The sequence below is a fragment of the Scomber scombrus genome, chromosome 1, assembly GCF_963691925.1.
Source record: "Scomber scombrus chromosome 1, fScoSco1.1, whole genome shotgun sequence".
NCBI lineage: Eukaryota > Metazoa > Chordata > Actinopteri > Scombriformes > Scombridae > Scomber > Scomber scombrus.
Window position 1 is genome coordinate 19,981,143 of NC_084970.1, and position 17,227 is coordinate 19,998,369.

At 40.1% G+C, this 17,227-nt stretch overlaps 2 protein-coding genes across 2 annotated transcripts; both read right to left on the minus strand.

Moving 5' to 3' along the window:
- Window positions 1–285: 285 nt before the first annotated feature.
- On the minus strand, window positions 286–1,313 carry LOC133990727 (uncharacterized). Its single transcript, XM_062429163.1, has 3 exons — window positions 1,257–1,313; window positions 1,079–1,151; window positions 286–852 (listed from the first exon to the last, which is right to left on the minus strand). Exons 1-3 carry the CDS (start codon window positions 1,262–1,264, stop codon window positions 286–288), a joined length of 648 nt encoding a protein of 215 aa, XP_062285147.1. The 5' UTR covers window positions 1,265–1,313.
- Window positions 1,314–1,330: 17 nt separating this feature from the next.
- Window positions 1,331–1,882, minus strand: zgc:113274 (uncharacterized protein LOC552925 homolog). Its single transcript, XM_062422099.1, has one exon. It carries the CDS (start codon window positions 1,880–1,882, stop codon window positions 1,466–1,468), a length of 417 nt encoding a protein of 138 aa, XP_062278083.1. The 3' UTR covers window positions 1,331–1,465.
- Between the last annotated feature and the right edge of the window lie 15,345 nt (window positions 1,883–17,227).

The window sequence follows — 17,227 nt, forward strand, 5'->3', positions numbered from 1 at the left end:
TCGTCATCCTCAATTTTCTCAACCATGCCAACGTAACGGACACTCCTGCGTTTGGTTGCAAAGTTAACTAGGACAAAGTCACCCACGTTCAGATCTGTGTTTCCAGGATCACTTCTCTTATCCTCAGGATCATGTGGATCATCTGCAAGGGGTGGATCATCTGCAGGGCGTGGACCATCCGGATCATCTGAAGTGGATGGACCAGTGGATGCAGGCTGCAGCTCAGGGTTTGGCCGGTCTGACACCATGGATGGTGCAAACGGTTCCTCAGGGAAAATATCTCTGTTATATGGGAAAATCCCAGTGGACTTGAATCCAGAAGTGATATTCCGTGGTGTCACTGCTGACAAGTCCTGCAATCTGGTAGACGGACACTGTTTTGCCAGGGTTAGATCTCATCCACCCATCAAGAGCTCGGCTGTATAGGGTCTTGAACGGGCCATACACGGTCACGTCGAGAGGCTGCGTGTGATGGGATGTGTGGGGTGGAAGGGTGAGCAGAACAATACCGTTTCTCTTTGCTTTTTCTACTGCCTTGAGTGAGATGTGAGCTTTAAGATTATCAAGGATAAGCAGCATGGGACAGTCAGGACTGCACTGAGTGTGCTGTATCAGGTGATCAAGGAACTCAGGCCAGGTGTCTTCATTCATCCATCCTGTTGTGGTGGAGGCACCTTTGGCTCCTGGAGGTGCTCCTATCATGAAGTCGTCCCTAAACCTAACTCTGGGGAAGACAAACCGGGGAGGTATGGCATTCCCAGCAGCATTCCCAGCACACACCACAGTCACCAGTTCTCCTCTCTCAGCTGATGTGATAGAACCAACTTGCTTTTTTCCTTTCTCTGTCACAACCTGAATCAAATAGAAAGTTTAGAATCAATGGCATGTGCAATCAGTAAGCTACTATTGGTCTAAAGGTACATTGTATTTCGTTTCAGTCCATTCATTTTTTCCAGTTCACAGGTTCACAACATTACTAAAAGCATTAGTTTCAGCATTCTGCCAATAGCTAGCTGGTCATTATCACAAGCCACTCAGTATCAGTCTGGTGCTCTCTAGTGTATCATGTGTAGCTTACGTGCCGTGGCTTTTGAACTGTAAAGACGCCTGTTTCATCCACATTGTAAATCATGTGATGAGGGAATGTGTGCCTGTTAAGGAAGAGAGGCAAGGGAAGAACCTTATCAGAATCAAAACCAAATCTTACAGGTAAAGCCTCCATAAAACATTTGCAACTAAATAATTAATTATGTCACCTGTCCATCACTACAGCCAGATTTTTGAAGAACTCCCCCACTGTAGTTTTATTGAAGGCTGTAGCCCTTCCCAGGGATGTTGCCTCCGGAGTTCGGACAGAGAGATGGCGACGTGCTAGGAAGCTGCCAAACCACTCTTCTCCTAAAGAGTAGAGAATTCATTATTATAAGATTTAGCTTTGTGGCAAGATCAGTTGGCCTAAGTTAACCTACAGAATAATGTGATCTCTTGCACACCGTAGCCTACCTGCACATTGTTTCTCTGTCCAATTGGCAGGGACAGGGATATTGTTTCTCTCTGCGTATTCAAATGCCAGTTCACAGCACTTAACTGGAGCGAGGCCATGGAACTGGTCAGCTAGTTGTTTCAAATGTTTGGCAAGCTCCTCCTCCATCTCATCTGTGAATATTCTCTTCGCCTCAGCTACTGCACCCCAGGCTACTGATTTTTCTACCCCTTTCTCTTTTTTCTTTATGAATCTTTGTAGGGTTGTCTTGTCAATATTTCTATCCCTTCCAGCTTTTCTTAAGGACTTCTTTCCTTGCATGACCTCAGCGGCTGCACTCTCGATCTGTGCGAGGGGTGTTTGGCCCCAGGTTGTCTTCCTGGTGTAGTTTCTTGGCATGATGGCTTTTCTACAATGTTTATGACATTAAAAATAAAACATTTGTAATGTAATATTACACTAAAATATGTTTTGACTAAGCTTAACTTGTGCTTCATCATTTGTCTCACTTTACCCCGCAGCCACCTTTTTAGAAAAAACAACATCTCTTAGCAATTCAGGCTAATCTTCAACTAGCATCAATCACATCGTTTTATATGTTGGAAGTTCTCAACATGTATAAGTTTTTTTACCTGAATCAATTTGCTTTGACACAACAGTTAATTAAGTTCACAGCAAGAAAATGTACTTTTACATGCAAAAAACACATTTTTATGTAAAAACCTACTTACCACAGCACTAGCACCAACTTCTCCTTCCTGGCAAGGGGGGAAGGGGAGGGGCTTGAAAACATAATGGTCACATCATCAATCAATCAATCAATCTTTATTTATATAGCGCCAAATCACAACAAAGTTATCTCAAGGCACTTTACACATAGAGCAGGTTCTAAACCGAACTCTTCAGGTTTTAATTTTAAAGAGACCCAACATTCCCACATGAACAAGCACTTAGCGACAATGGCAAGAAAAAACTCCCTTTTAACAGGAAGAAACCTCAGGCAGAACCAGGCTCAAAGTGGGCGGCCATCTGCCTCGACCGGTTGGGGTAGGGGGGAGAGAGAGCAAGAATAGGAGAGAGAGAGAAGCACATAGTTCATAAACATTGAAGCTATAAGGTCCGGGACTGGAATCTGTCTTCCGGACGTCTACAGGCCCAGATTGCCTGTGAGACGAGAAAGCACAGACAACTCCAGGGAAGAAGTGTAGGTTATTGAATGCATTAATAGTACATGAATGTTATTGGATATAGATAGATGGATAGAGAGAGAGAGAGGAGGAGAGAGGAGCTCAGTGCATCATGGAGGTAGGAGTCCCCCGGCAGTCTAAGCCTATAGCAGCATAAACTAGGAGCTGGCTAACTATAAGCTTTATCAAAAAGGAAAGTTTTAAGCCTACTCTTAAAAGTAGAGAGGGCGTCTGCCCTCCGGACCGAATCTGGGAGATGGTTCCACAGGAGAGGAGCCTGATAACTGAAGGCTCTGCCTCCCATTCTACTTTTAGAGATACTAGGTACCACAAGTAGGCCTGTAGGCGTTCTGGGAGCGCAGTGTTCTGGTAGGTACATAAGGTACTATAAGCTCTTTAAGGTATGATGGAGCCTGACCATTAAGAGCTTTAAAAGTGAGGAGAAGGATTTTAAATTCTATTCTTGATTTTACGGGAAGCCAATGCAGTGAAGCTAAAATAGGAGTAATGTGATCTCTCTTTCTAGTTTTTGTCAGAACGCGTGCAGCTGCATTCTGGACCAGTTGGAGAGTCTTTAGAGATTTCTTAGGACAGCCTGATAATAATGAATTACAATAATCCAGCCTTGAAGTAACAAATGCATGGATTAGTTTTTCAGCATCATTTTGAGACAGAATATGTCTGATTTTTGAAATGTTACGCAGATGAAAATAGGCAGTCCTTGAAATTTGTTTTACGTGGGAATTAAAGGACAGACCCTGGTCAAATATAACTCCTAGGTTCCTTACAGTAGTACTGGAGGCCAAAGTAATGCCATCCAGAGTAGTTATAAATGACCATGACCACAAATGTGTTCCGTTGCCTAAATACAGGGGGTGTCTCACATTACCCGGTGTCTCACATTACCCCGCTCTCCCCTACTGGTGAATGTCCCTTTGAAGTTCCTCCCAATCATGTTTGATGGGGCGTGGGATGAAGGATAGTCCCCTCTCTAGTAAGGCAGTTGCTTTTTATTCGATATTCGAACATGGGTTTGAACGAGGGGTGAAAAGTTCGTATTCGAAATGTAGGCTTTAATCTCCTTAAGCGCATCAGACCGATAAGATAACAAGGTTTGTTTGCAAGGATATGCGCCCCACAAATATTGTTTCAGGAAAGGGGTTTCGGAATCTAATGATGGAACTGGAGCCACAATATAAAATCCCCAGCCGCACCACAATCTCCGAAAACATAGTGCGGCTGTACGACACCGCACGTGAATATATAAAGACTATATTACAGGACAAAAAACTTGCTCTTACAACAGATGGGTGGACGTCGTTAGCTACACATGCTTATGTGACAGTCACAGCTCACTGTATTTCAGACTCATGGGAACTTCACAATTATGTTTTGTGCACTAAAGAACTGAGAGGAAGCCACACAGCCGTTCACGTTGCAGAGAGCATCAGCAGCACCCTGGATGATTTTAACATCTCCCGTGAAGTGGTTGTAGCCGTCACCATGGATAATGCCCTGAACTACGTTAACGCTGCGCGCAATTTGGGGCTTGTTAATTTACCCTGTTTGGCCCACACGCTGAACCTGGCCGTGCGAAAGGGTCTTGATGTGAAAGCTGTTGACAGGGCCCTTTCCAGACTAAAGCTAAGTGCAGCCCATTTTGGGAGGTCTCCGTCCGACACCTGCCTGCTGGAGGAAAAGCAGGAGCTCCTCGGATTAAAAAAAGAGACTGATTTAATGACTGTGCCACCAGGTGGAATACCACCTACGACATGATATGTGGTGCATCCGAGTAACAAGCAGCAGTGGCAGCAGTCATTTTTGAGAAGAAGATGTCTCATTTGGAGCTCAGCACCTCTGAGTGGTCGGTGATTGAGCAACTAAAAGACACACTGAAACTGTTCAAAGTGGCAACTCAGGCCCTATCCACCGATGCCTTCCCCACAGCATCATCTGTCCTCCCCCTGCAACACGTCATGATATCTCAGCTGAGCACTGCTGACGCATCGCTTAAACCATTAATTAATTAATTAAGTCCATTAATAGCCTAAACATTGTGTGTATTTCCCTAAAATTAATGTCGTGCTATGTCATGTAATGTAAAAAAAATAGCAGTTTTGACATCTCAAAGAGTGTGTGATAAAGGGCTAAATGCATTATTATTTTCATAGGCCGGATGATGGCAAATCTGAAAATGCGCTACAGCGAAGAGGGCGGCGAGTGGATGCTTCTAAATAAAGTGGCCTTTCTGGACCCTTGGTTCTCTCGCTTAGTCCACCTCTAACCTGAGCAGAGAAATATCATCAGTGATAGCTTATCACGTGAAATGATGGACAATGAGACAGACAGTGACTGTACAGAAAGGAGAGAAAAGGCAGCTCCTCCTGAGTGCGATGGGGAACTTGTTTGGGGACTTATACAAAACGAATGACTCTGGCAGCGATGTCGGCTTTCTGGAGATGCAAGCTTACATGAAGGAGACTTCTCTTTCTGCAGACAGCAAACCCCTGCTTTGGTGGAGAGACATAGGGTGCAGCAGGTACCCGAAACTCTCCAAGCTGGCTTATAAATATATGTGCGTGCCAGGAACATCTGTGCACTCAGAATGCGTGTTCTCGTCGGCAGGCAATATTGTGAACAAAAAAATAGCCAAACTTGATCCCGATCACGTTGATAAACTCGTGTTTCTTGCAAATAATATTAGAAAGTGATTCAGGTAGTAAAGTTTGACTGTTGTTCTGTTTAACCTTGCTACAAAGCTGTCGAAGCACCTCCCGTTATCTTTGATATTTGTTTGGTTCAGGGAGGCTTTTTCAACTGTTCTTCCTCTATGTAATTACCGGTAATACTGTGACACTTTGAGATTTACAGTGACAGGCATGAAGGCAATAAGTTCATAAAAATGTTTTTAAAAATACTGGTTATACAACAGCTTTAATTGCTGGGAGAATGTTTTGCTGGGATTTGAATATATTCGAAACAATGACGTTTCTTTTTAGATTCGTTCAAACTTAATTTATTTTTAAAGTGACAGCACTACTGTAGTAACTAACCCTAACCCCTAACTGTAGTTGGGGTGTGGAAAGGGTTTGGAGAGGTTGAGGACATTAGATTCTGGGTGAATTTGATTGGGGATGGGAGGGTCCGGGTTGGGGTCTTGCTGGTTTTGTGGGTGGGTTATGTTAGTCTGTGAAGTGGCGGTGGGAATCTGATTATGATGTGCCGGGTTAGGATGTGATGGAATTATACATTTAAGTGAGCGCACCAGTTGTTGAAGAGTTTTCAGGCTGTGGGGGTTGTCCAATGTATATTGTCTTGCTCTGTGATGAATGTATCGTGAGGGATCTCGGTCAAGAACGGAAAGTGTGTGGCAATGTCGTTGTCAATAACTTTCAGGTTATGTTGTTGTGTGGTCGTGAGGTTTGTAGAGAAATCGATTATTGGAAAATTAATGTCGGCATTTGGAAATGTGATTCTGGCTTGTTTGTATAAGGCCAGGTTCAGACCGGGCGCGAAAGCGTTGAGGAGCGGAGCCATTTTCCTTTCGGCGCCCATGTTAACCAATGGTGTCATTCACATAGGAAGGGGCTCTGAGCTGTTTAACGGAAGTCTGTTTTGGGTCCTGGTCTTTATTGTTTAATCCAATGGAGAGGACAAGTATTTTGGTGGATGTGTTAACCAGTGTTTTTTTCGCAGCTTTTAAGGAAATGATATGGTTTTGCTCCAGGGTAGCTTTCTAGTTGTACTGAGGGGTGTGTGTGTGATTGGATTCTTCTGATATTTGAGTCTCCTAAGAATTTGTGGACACAAGCTTTGCAACGAGCCCACCCTCAAGTCTGTACAACGTGAGGAAGTGGGCGGGTTAGGGTTAGGATAGGGGTCTAGGGTTAGGGTTGGGGTTTAGGGTATGGTGAAACAGTAAAAGCGATATGTCGGCATTAAGATACCATGCGTTTTTGGCTTGCGGACCCTCAGAAACCACTTAATATCACAGAATTATTATATTTCTTTTTAATTGACTTAATGTTATCCACATACAGGATCACTATTGTGTGGGAATCAACGGAAATAAACCGGAAATTTACAAAATTGCATGTTAGCCTATAACAGCGAACATTAATGTAGTTAGAAAAAAAAACATATTGTAGCATAATCTTGGTTAAAACAACCAGATTTAATGCAAGTACAGTTGAATATCTACCCTATTCCTCAATCACATGCACTTACCACACCTCCATCACATGCGCAGATGATTTTTAGAACCCTGGACTATTGAAGCCACACTTTTGAGACTACAGGACTACTGAATCCACACATTTGAACCCAATTATTTCAATGAAAGAATTGATCAAAGCTCTAATCACAAATAAATCATAAATATAAATATGATTTTTTAAATCAATTGTATTAGTTTGCATGCATTTGTGCTTATGACAAAATGTAATGTTTGTATTTATGTTTGTATATAGTTGATACAGTTTGTATAAATTACCCAAGTTTCCAATTTGGAATATTTCCAATATTCCCCAGCTTAACTTCCCATGGAAAGTTTCTGGAAATTTACCAGAAAATAATTGGAAATTTTCCGCTGCTTTGCAACCCTACTATTGTGTCCAAGACATATGAAAGAACAAACATGTCACACTCAAAAGAAAAAGGATTCTTAAAAAACACTGAAAGTATCCATGATGGCACTGTGACTAACAGTACACTGCTATGCTTCCTCACCACTGTAAGAGTTGTTTTCAAGTAAAAGTTGCTCACGTAACTGCTCTTTTACCAAGCTCCATACCATAGACTGTATATAAGAAATGGACGTAACATCTGTGACGTCACCCGTTGGTTTGTGGACTGCTGCTCGGAAGCCAATAGTTTTGTATCTGAGCAGCGCCATCTTGAAAATTTCAGGTGCATGCCGGGAAAAATAAAAACACTGATTCTACTTATATGGGCATCAGGAGGAGCAAGAGGACGGAGCAGGGGGGGTTGCGAGGACTGGATCTAACACAGTCTACACCGGCAACCTGGTGATGCTAACCAAGTTAGCTGTTACGACTAACTATAACCACAAAACTCCGGAGAAAACTGTCGGTGTGAAACAAGTTCACGGCTATTTCCTGCAGGCTATCTGTCCGCGCTCCTGAACCTGTGAATCAATCAACCTGTCAATCACGACGTAGCAACGCCCTAATGCATACCCTGCTTTATCGTCAAATAGAAAATCAGGGAGGCCAAAATTTCAAAAAAGTACATCATACCGCATTGAAGAAGGCTTTAAACTAGCAATTGAGACCATAAACACATTTTGAAAATGTTTACTGAGGTTAGAAATCAAGTGAGAAGTTGGTGAATTCTCCATTGACTTGTATAGAGACGGAAGTCCTTTTGACACCAAAACGGTCGCCCCCTGGTGGCCTTTTGATAGAATGTAGTTTTAAGTTACTTCCGCATTGGCCTCATTTCAGAGGACCAGAACTGCTCAATACATACCTTTGGTATACAGTCAGGAGTTCTGAGAGTGCAAGTTGTAAAATCACGTGTAATTGTTAAAAAGAAATTATGGCGGCAAATGAAATAATCCGAGAGGATTTGTCTATGGATCATTAAAACTGCATTAATTTATTTTTTAACCAAGACAAAAATTTGTTGATAATCACTCTGTGGCTCCTTTTTAGCTCTGTTTTGGTCTCCACCAACCCCTGAGAAATATCGACTATATATATATATATATAGTTACTAAATTTCTCCACCGGTCAAAACTAATTCCAAAGATGATCAAATGCTCCATTAATATGACAAGAATTGTGATTACTCTTTGTGGATTTAATTGTGATCAGTGTAGCTTTAAAAATAACTAGCACCAGCCATCACGGTAAAAACTAAACAAAATTATCATTACTTATCTAACAAAAAAAGCTATTGTTAGATATACCATGTTTATGTGTGTATGATACTTTACTTAAATAAATCTTAGCCACGACCTATTAACCGGCCATAACCTTTTCTTGAGGCTCTTTACTCTGTCTCCCTCTAGAGCTTAGTGTTCATGCTGCATTTGTAGGTGACTGAGAAGAAGGTGGTTTTGAAGTCTGGGAGTCAGGTGACTGAGGGGAAAATGAGCAGCCCATACTAAGAACTGGAGCTACTGTAGGCTAATTGATCAATGGCATTGATCAGCCAGTCAATCCTGGAGTCTATATTCTTCTCTGTTTACACTCCCCCATTGCCACTGTGTTAAACCGAGCGTGCTGTAGGCAGCCACCTTAGGGGTGCTCTGAAAGCCAGCTTCACACCCGCCATTGATTAGCATGTTGATTATCTTGGAAACTGTTGACAGCACAGTTGTAAGCCGTCTTAAACATTAATGATGAGGATGATTTGTTGTCTTGAGTTATACTCATTGACTAAAAGAAAGTGACATTCATTGTCAAGTAGAATATCATTTTAAGTGAAGTGAAACGCATAAAAAACTTTAAACGAAAGAAGAAGAATAAATGCTAGTCAGCTGTCCGTGATGCACCAGCACTACCTCTTTATGATACTTGAAGACTGTTTGTGAATTTACCATTTCATGTTGATTTTTCTGTTTGTTTTTTTGTATGACCCATCTAAAGTCTCTTCAGGATTTTAAGTCCCTTCAGGATGTACCTATTTGGAAAGCTGGCAAAAGCATACCGAGTGATTTTCTATCAGTTTTTAGTTAGCATGGGGTTGGAGAATTGTATGACCTTTATCATCTTCCTTCAGATTTAATAAGGATAGCCTTTTTTTCTTCACTCTGCTTATTCATTACATCCCTGCACAAAAGACATGAATGCACACATATGGAGGCACAGCGGAGATCCATGTAATTAGACAATTCTAAATAGATAACAGATGCATTAACTTGCTGAATTTCAGCATTTTTTATAGGTGACAACATGAAGCGTGATACAGATGACAAACAAAATGATTCAGAATCAATTGACATACTTGTTTTTTTGTTTTATGCAGTGTTTGCGTCATTGTCAGCATTATCATTTGGAGGACTTGAAGTGTACATCTCTAGTCATCGCCTTGCTAATTGTAATCAACACCAGATCATGTTATGTGTGTGTGGGTCTGACTGTGTAAAGATAATTGCGCAGCAGACTGTAACACATGCCCCAAGCTCGCAGCATCAACCTCAAACCTGTTTCTTCTTTTATGCGTCATTTACTGCCTGTAAACAGTTTGTGTAAAGCAGTTTATAGATGATTTCTTCAAGTTCCTTGAGCTCCCCTAAATATATGCTTAAGTTATACAAACTCTTCACTTTAATAGACACCTTGTAATGGGCTGACGTGGCTGCAAGCACCAGTGCCTCTGGAAGTTGTTGCATTGCAGTAATGCCAATGATCGACATTTTGCATGATGCTCACTATGCATAGAAAGTTGCAGCTTTAATTTGACAGTAAGTCTTCATTTGGATTTTCTCTTATTTGTAGTCGTCACTCTTTTTTACTTTAAGCTCCTTCTCTTTGCTGTACCTTCCACAGGCCTCTTTTGGTTGGTCAACACATTAAAAATTGCGCTGCCTCCTTTCAAGATTGTCTTTAATCTTTTGCCTCTTCCATGTCACCTCGAAACGTGTGGAGGCTGATATGATAATGATGTGGACCTGTCCACGGTATTAGAGTTAAGCTGGCTGATTAGGCTGCACATCGATTACTCTATCACTCAGCACTGGCCAGGTCTGGGCATCAAGGAGGGAGGTGAATTGAGTGGTAAGGATGGGGGAGGATTGACAGCAATTCTGAGGAAATTACCTCACTTAAGGTGAATCACTAATGTACACACATCGAAACGTTTAGCACTTACAGTAGGTATACAAACACTGTTCCAGTCTCTCCCTATCACCGAGTGTGTCAATTTTAGGTAGATATTTATGTTTGTTTTTTGGAACTTAAAATACATTTTATTTTTACAGAACTTGTCCTACCTCTAACGACTGCAGATGAAACTTTGCTATCCTTTGACATTTTCACTTAAGGCTAGGCAGTATATCGATATTGTATTGATATCATGATACGACTAGATATCGTCTTCGATTTTGGAAGTTGTAATGTTGATTATTTTTATTATAGCATAGGCATCACTGATGATCTTTTACAAATATCTCATTTTGTAAATATCTTGTGAAAGCACCAACATTAATCCCCACAATATCATCATAATATTGATATTGAGATATTTGGTATATAGCAGCAGCTATACTGCTGTGAAGTTAGCAGTATAGCTGTGAACATAGCAGTGTAATGTGTGTACAGTTTAGGTTAATTGTTAGTGAATTAATGCTCCTACTTTGCATTTACAGATGCTACTGGTGGGATGCTGAACCCCGTTTCTTAGCACAAGTGATGAGTGAATTTTATATCCTTAATTACAAACCAGTTTGCTGTATCTTTTCCATGGATCTGGCACCCCATATCACCATTCTCTATATGCCTGCTCACCACAACTTTGCTCTGTGCTCACCAAAACTTTGCTCTGTGCTCCATAAGAGTAGTTAAAATTAAGGATATCATTTGGATTGTGATATTAAAGATAATAATGTTAAACGGAACATGATTCTGTGATATTGTCAGACTGAGCACAGGCACAGACTTTTAAAAGTGAGCCTTACTTGAATAAAGGACACATTGCTATTAAATAGAACATTTTGAATGATTAAATATTTCACATAAAATGTTCCCACTCTTTTGTAAATGTTTATTCACGCAACTTTTAACAGTATTGCTTTAACAAAGCCATATTAAAGCTCCGCGGATGCTGAGCCATGTTTGAGCTCACTTAAGGTGGACTGACCTTTAAGGTGGGCCAGATTACATTCTCACAATCTTTTTGCCCCTGTGCAATGGCCACACACTAGAAGCAGTACCTGCAATACAAATAATGACTAAAAACCTTGATAAATGAGCACAAAAGTCTTTAAGTTCAGGTCTTTAAGTAACAATGTGCATGGTAGGTTGGCAGACCTCTAGCACATACAATACAGTACATGTAACCTACATGTAACACATTAATTGGAAATAAGATGGTGGAAAAATGGAAAGAAATAGGGATGTAATATAGAAAGAACAGCAATAAATATGGTGAGAGGGAGGGGTGCAGCAGGAGAGATAGAGGAACCAAGGAAAGGTTAGGACCCTTGCCTTGCCTGAACACTAAGGCTTTTAATCCCGGAACAAAGTCATTAAGGTTCACAGCTACAGAAGAGGCCAATTAAAAGGGGAGTGTAGGCATACGTCTGGAGAAAGGCATCATTTGCTGCAGGACCCAGGCCTTTTACCGGACCAGTGGGAGCCCTCCCTTATGCACCCAGGGAATCAGAACGCCCGTCAGACATCTCTCTGAGATGTTTTTACTTCAAATAATCCACTTTCACCCAGAAATAGGCCAGTGGTGAATAGCAAGGAGATAGCTTAGATTGGCCTTAACCCTCTGAAAAATATAGAAACATTTTCTTTCACCCTGGCCAATGTTTATGTCAAATACAAGATTTATTGTTTATTGAAAAAGTACACTGAATCAGTTGATTTTTTTTTTAAGTAAACACGGTGGGCCTTTATCATCAAAAACTATTCAGTAAAAATAACACAGTTCAGAAATATCTATGTTTCAAAGGTTATTTTACTTTAAAACAATATCATGTTGCTACTAAACATGATATTAATTTGCATATGACTCTTCCATTATTGGCTGATATACCAATATACCTGTTTTCTCTTGTAAATACACAATGTACTTTTCTTTACAGACACAACTACACAGTGTATAGAAATCTTTGGTTATCCCTTACAAAGCTCCATTTTACTCCAATTAGCTGCTAAATCAATCTCTGTGCAGATTTAATTCAGGGATTGAGTGAGGGGCAAGCTCTTGATCTTGACTTCCTTGTTTACTGAAATAATTGATATTATCAGATTCTTGGTGATTAATGGGCTTACTAAAGTATACTGTGGCTCAGCAGCTTTGTCTGAGTGCAAAGCCCAAGAATCATATTACGTATTTCCCTGGAGTGAGCTAATTACTGTGTTGAGTTAGACTGTAGAGTAAAGACTAGAGAGAGATGTGAAAGTGTAACAAGTTTTAATCTTGTAGTTAAGTAAAATATCACTTATCTGGTTCTTTAACACCCCCATTTCCAGTGGTATATACATTATGGTCAGTAATACAGGTCCTATGTACAGTATATAGAGATACTGAGAAGGAAGTAACAATAGTGACTTGAAGTTGAAAGGATAAAGGGGGAAAAGTTAAAAAATGGTTTGAAATGCAATTGCGATGTATGAATAAACTGTTTAAGTGGAGTGTTGTCCTATTCCTGATCCCTGATACAAGCAACTTACAAGTATGTTACAAAGCTTTAGCCTAATTACAACATTTTTATAATGTTGCATTTATTACTTTTGCTACTGTTGACAATATTTGTGAATATATAGATACATAAAGATAAATAAAGTCATTTAAGATAATTATTTTCTCTGATATTTACTGTTACTCTTTAAGAAAGATTCTGCTCAGATTACCTGATTAACTGTTTGAATAATTGGTTTACTCAATTTTGAAAATTATACTAGTTGAAGCCCTTGAACTATTAAAAAGTGAAATCGGAACTGCAATAAACTAGGGCCCCCGTTATCTCCATGCTTTCCATACTACAATATATACTTTATAATATATACAGTACATACTTTCTCTGGACGAGATGCTTCTGGCTGAAGGGAGATCAGGTTATAGGAGTTGAATGAATAGATAAAAACTGTGTGTAAATTGCACCAGGTTCAGCAGACCACCATGGGAGATGCGGTATGAGTGTGGATAAGATAAGCCAGCCGTCTTTCTCAACTAGCAGTGCCTCTGGAGAACTATTAATAATGAAACAACATGCTGGTTTGTACAGATTCACATATCATGAAAATGGCTTTTTAGTTGCTCTTATAGACCTTTTACCTGCCTGCTCAACTTACACTGGTGTAGGAGTTTGTGAAAGGCACAGTGGGAGTACTCTTTGTCCTTGTTGAGAGCTTTTTAGTTGCTGGGGGAAACTGGTGTTTGGTGTGTGTAGGATACTGTATAGTATATGTGGAGCTGTAGAGATGATGATCTGTTAGAAGTTCTTCCACAGTCAAATGACACTTTGGTGCCCAGTGTGCTGATTTGCAGGATTATGCTGGCTGAATTGGAGTTTTTCCTGTGTGATGGACAGTTGCTTTTAGTTTAGGGTTTGGTGTGGCACCGGTCTTGTCTTTTTGTCAGAATATATGAGATTTTCTCAACTACATTGCAAGTTAGAGAGGAGGAAAGGCTGAAATGGCTAAATTATTTATTTGAGGACTGTAGGGTGGTAGAGGCGAGGATGTTTCATTTTATTTCAGAATACAACAGGTAAGGGAAGGGTGAAACAAGTTCAGAAAACTATAACCCCCTTCATGGTGGGCGGCAGTCCTAAGATAACTGACAACATAACAGTGACCACACCCGAGGATGCACCTGAGGCAATACTTTCTCTGCAGGTGCTGAGGGAGGAACTACAAACATCCAGAGAAACAGTGCTGGTACAAATAAAAGCTGAGATAGCGACATCATTTCAGTAAATTAAGTCGGACATTTCCTACCTACGTGAAGAAACAAAACCAAATTCCTGACAGAGTTTTCCCCTGCAGTGCCGGGTGCTGATAACTTCTACTCCCCTGTGATAATGGATAGAGCTCACCACACATCGGCCCCGAAACCAACTGGAGAGGGGAGACCCTGGGCCATTCGTCCACCTGCATGATTATGCAGACAAACAGAAGATCTTGGATATCGCTATAGCAAAAGGTTGACTCACATACAAGGGAGCCCGGCACACATCTTCCCAGACATGAGCCCAGAGATCAGCAGGATTTGGGCCGCTTTCAACCTGGTGAGAAGAAAACTCAGAGATGCCAACGTTACCTAAAGCCTATTCTATCCAGCCAGACTTGCCATCACCATCGACAGGATTAGAAAACTCTTTTGACTTCCTGCAAATTGCGGAGGATTTCTACAATCAGAAGATCAATAAAGTGGACGGAGTTTCACACAAGTAACATTAATACATACGGTCTGACAAAAACTCTTACTGATATTTTGATAAGTAGCTGGTGATAAGAGTGCACTATAGCAAATCTAAGATTAGGCCAAACTGCAAAGACAACTGAGGTATTATTTTGCCAGTTAATTTGCCAATTTCTGTCAGTAGGATGCAGTCAACCTAAACAACAGCGCTAGTATGACCGAGAGAAACTAATAAGACAAACAACAACGAACAACCTAGAAAATGATGATGCTGTAGGGTGTTGATGCACATTTACTACAGTAACTGCAGCAGTAAACTGATTCACTTATAACTGATGATACATGGTTTACAAATTTGACACGATTTTCATAAGATTAAGGCTATTCATGATAGATCTTCATATTTGTGCCCAGATAAATACAAGGGTGGAAAACAGACATGTTGGACTTAATAAATGAACAGAAGAATGATCTAGTATTTATATTTATTTATATCTTTTGTTTTGCAGTTACTTGCTCCTGTTTAATTCCAGTAATAGACTAATGTTCAAATGTTTCAAACAAGTATATGTCTTGGTGGAGCTTAGGAAGTTAGTTTTTAATTTTATTTCTATAAAGCTGTATCAGAGAGCAATAAACCTTTGGGTACGTTTTCTTTCTTCCCCTGCTACTCGGGTGGGGTGGGGTGGGGTGGGGTGATTTAGGTGCGAAAATCACAGCGTTCAGGGTTCAAACCCTGTTAAAGGATTATGTATGAGTACAGGCCCTTCTGTTTTATTTATTTATTATTATTTATTTTCCTCATTTTTCTTTCTTTTTTTCTTTAGGTGGGAGAGATGGATGGAGAGATATCTCTATACTCACATATGGTCCTATACAAACTAAATGGTAGACAGAAATATGAATGGATCCGTTAAGGTGGGTGAAAAAAGTGCGGTGCAGTTTATTACTTGGAATTACAAAGGTTGGAACAGAGCTATAAAATGAGGTAATATTCTAGCTCAACTAAAGAAGTTGGGGCAGACGTAGGCTTTTTGCAGGAAACACATTTTAAAAACCAAGCTCATGAACACTTACACAAGAACTGGGTTTGACATGTGTTTCATTCCCAGTTCAATTCCAAATCACGAAGAACTGCTATTATAATTAATAGAAATATCACTTTTACTCCATCAGCCATAATATTGGCCCCTAAATGGTAGATATAAGTAGTGAGCAGTAAAATGTATAATCCCCCAGTAACACTGGCAAACAGCTACGCCCCCAATCATGACGATGAGAAGTTTATGAGCTCAGTACTAGCTTCCTTACCCAAGCTTCACACCCACAACATAATTCTAGCAGGGGACTTTAACCTTGTTATGGATCCAGTATTGGACAGATCATCGAACAAACAACAGTCTTTGTGTAAGTCAGCCAATATAATCCATAATTTTATGAACAGAGCCAATATAATAGACCCTTAGAGATACATAAATTCAACTCATTGAAAATATTCCCTTTTCTCTCAACAACACAATTCCTTTTCCAGAATTGATTATTTTTTATAGATGCTACACTACTATCAACAGTGAAATATATTGATTACGAGGCTATTGTTTTGTCTGACCACTCCCCGTTAAAACTACAATTAGCATTTCCTAATACACGTACATCCAGAACCTGGCGAATGGACAACAGTTTACTAAACAATGAAACACATGTTGAATTTATAAGATCCCAAATAGCTTTTTATATGCAAACTAATGATGCACCAGATATCTCTAGAAGTATGTTATGGGAGGTACTGATGGCTTATTTACTGCACATGGGCAAATCATCATCCACAGTACGCAATTGACCAGAACAAGAGAAAAGACAAAAACTAACTGATCAAATTTCAGAACTAGATCAGCAACATGCAGAATCTCCGACTCCTGAAGTACTTGCAAAGAGGATATCTTCACAAACAGAATGTAACCTTCTCTCTACATCAGAGACTACTAAGCTAATAAATAGCTCCAGACAGAAATATTATGAATCTTGGGAGAAAATAGGAAAATATTTGGCTCACTGGATAAGAGTGTCTAAGGCAGCAAGATTCATAACTGATATCCGCATAATAAGAAAAGACTAATTAGAAATTAATGAAGAATTTAAACTTTTATATTTTAAGTTATATACAACAGAATCAACATGGGAAGTCAAACTCTTTCTCTGATAATTGAATCATCCCATCCATTACTGATGAAGATAAAATCTCCTTAGATTAACCTGTTACTTTAGAAGAGACTACTCTAGCAATACGTAGTTTACAAAGCCCAAAAGCACCTGGGCCAGACGGTTATACACCTGAAAGACCTTTACTGCAGAAATTGCCCCTCCTCTTTCTAGACGATTTTAGTGAATCATCAGAAAGAGGCCTTCTCCCTGCGACAATCTCCCTAATACATAAAAGAGGTAAGGACCATACTTGATCCGGTGTCATATAGACCAATAAGTCTGCTCAATGTAG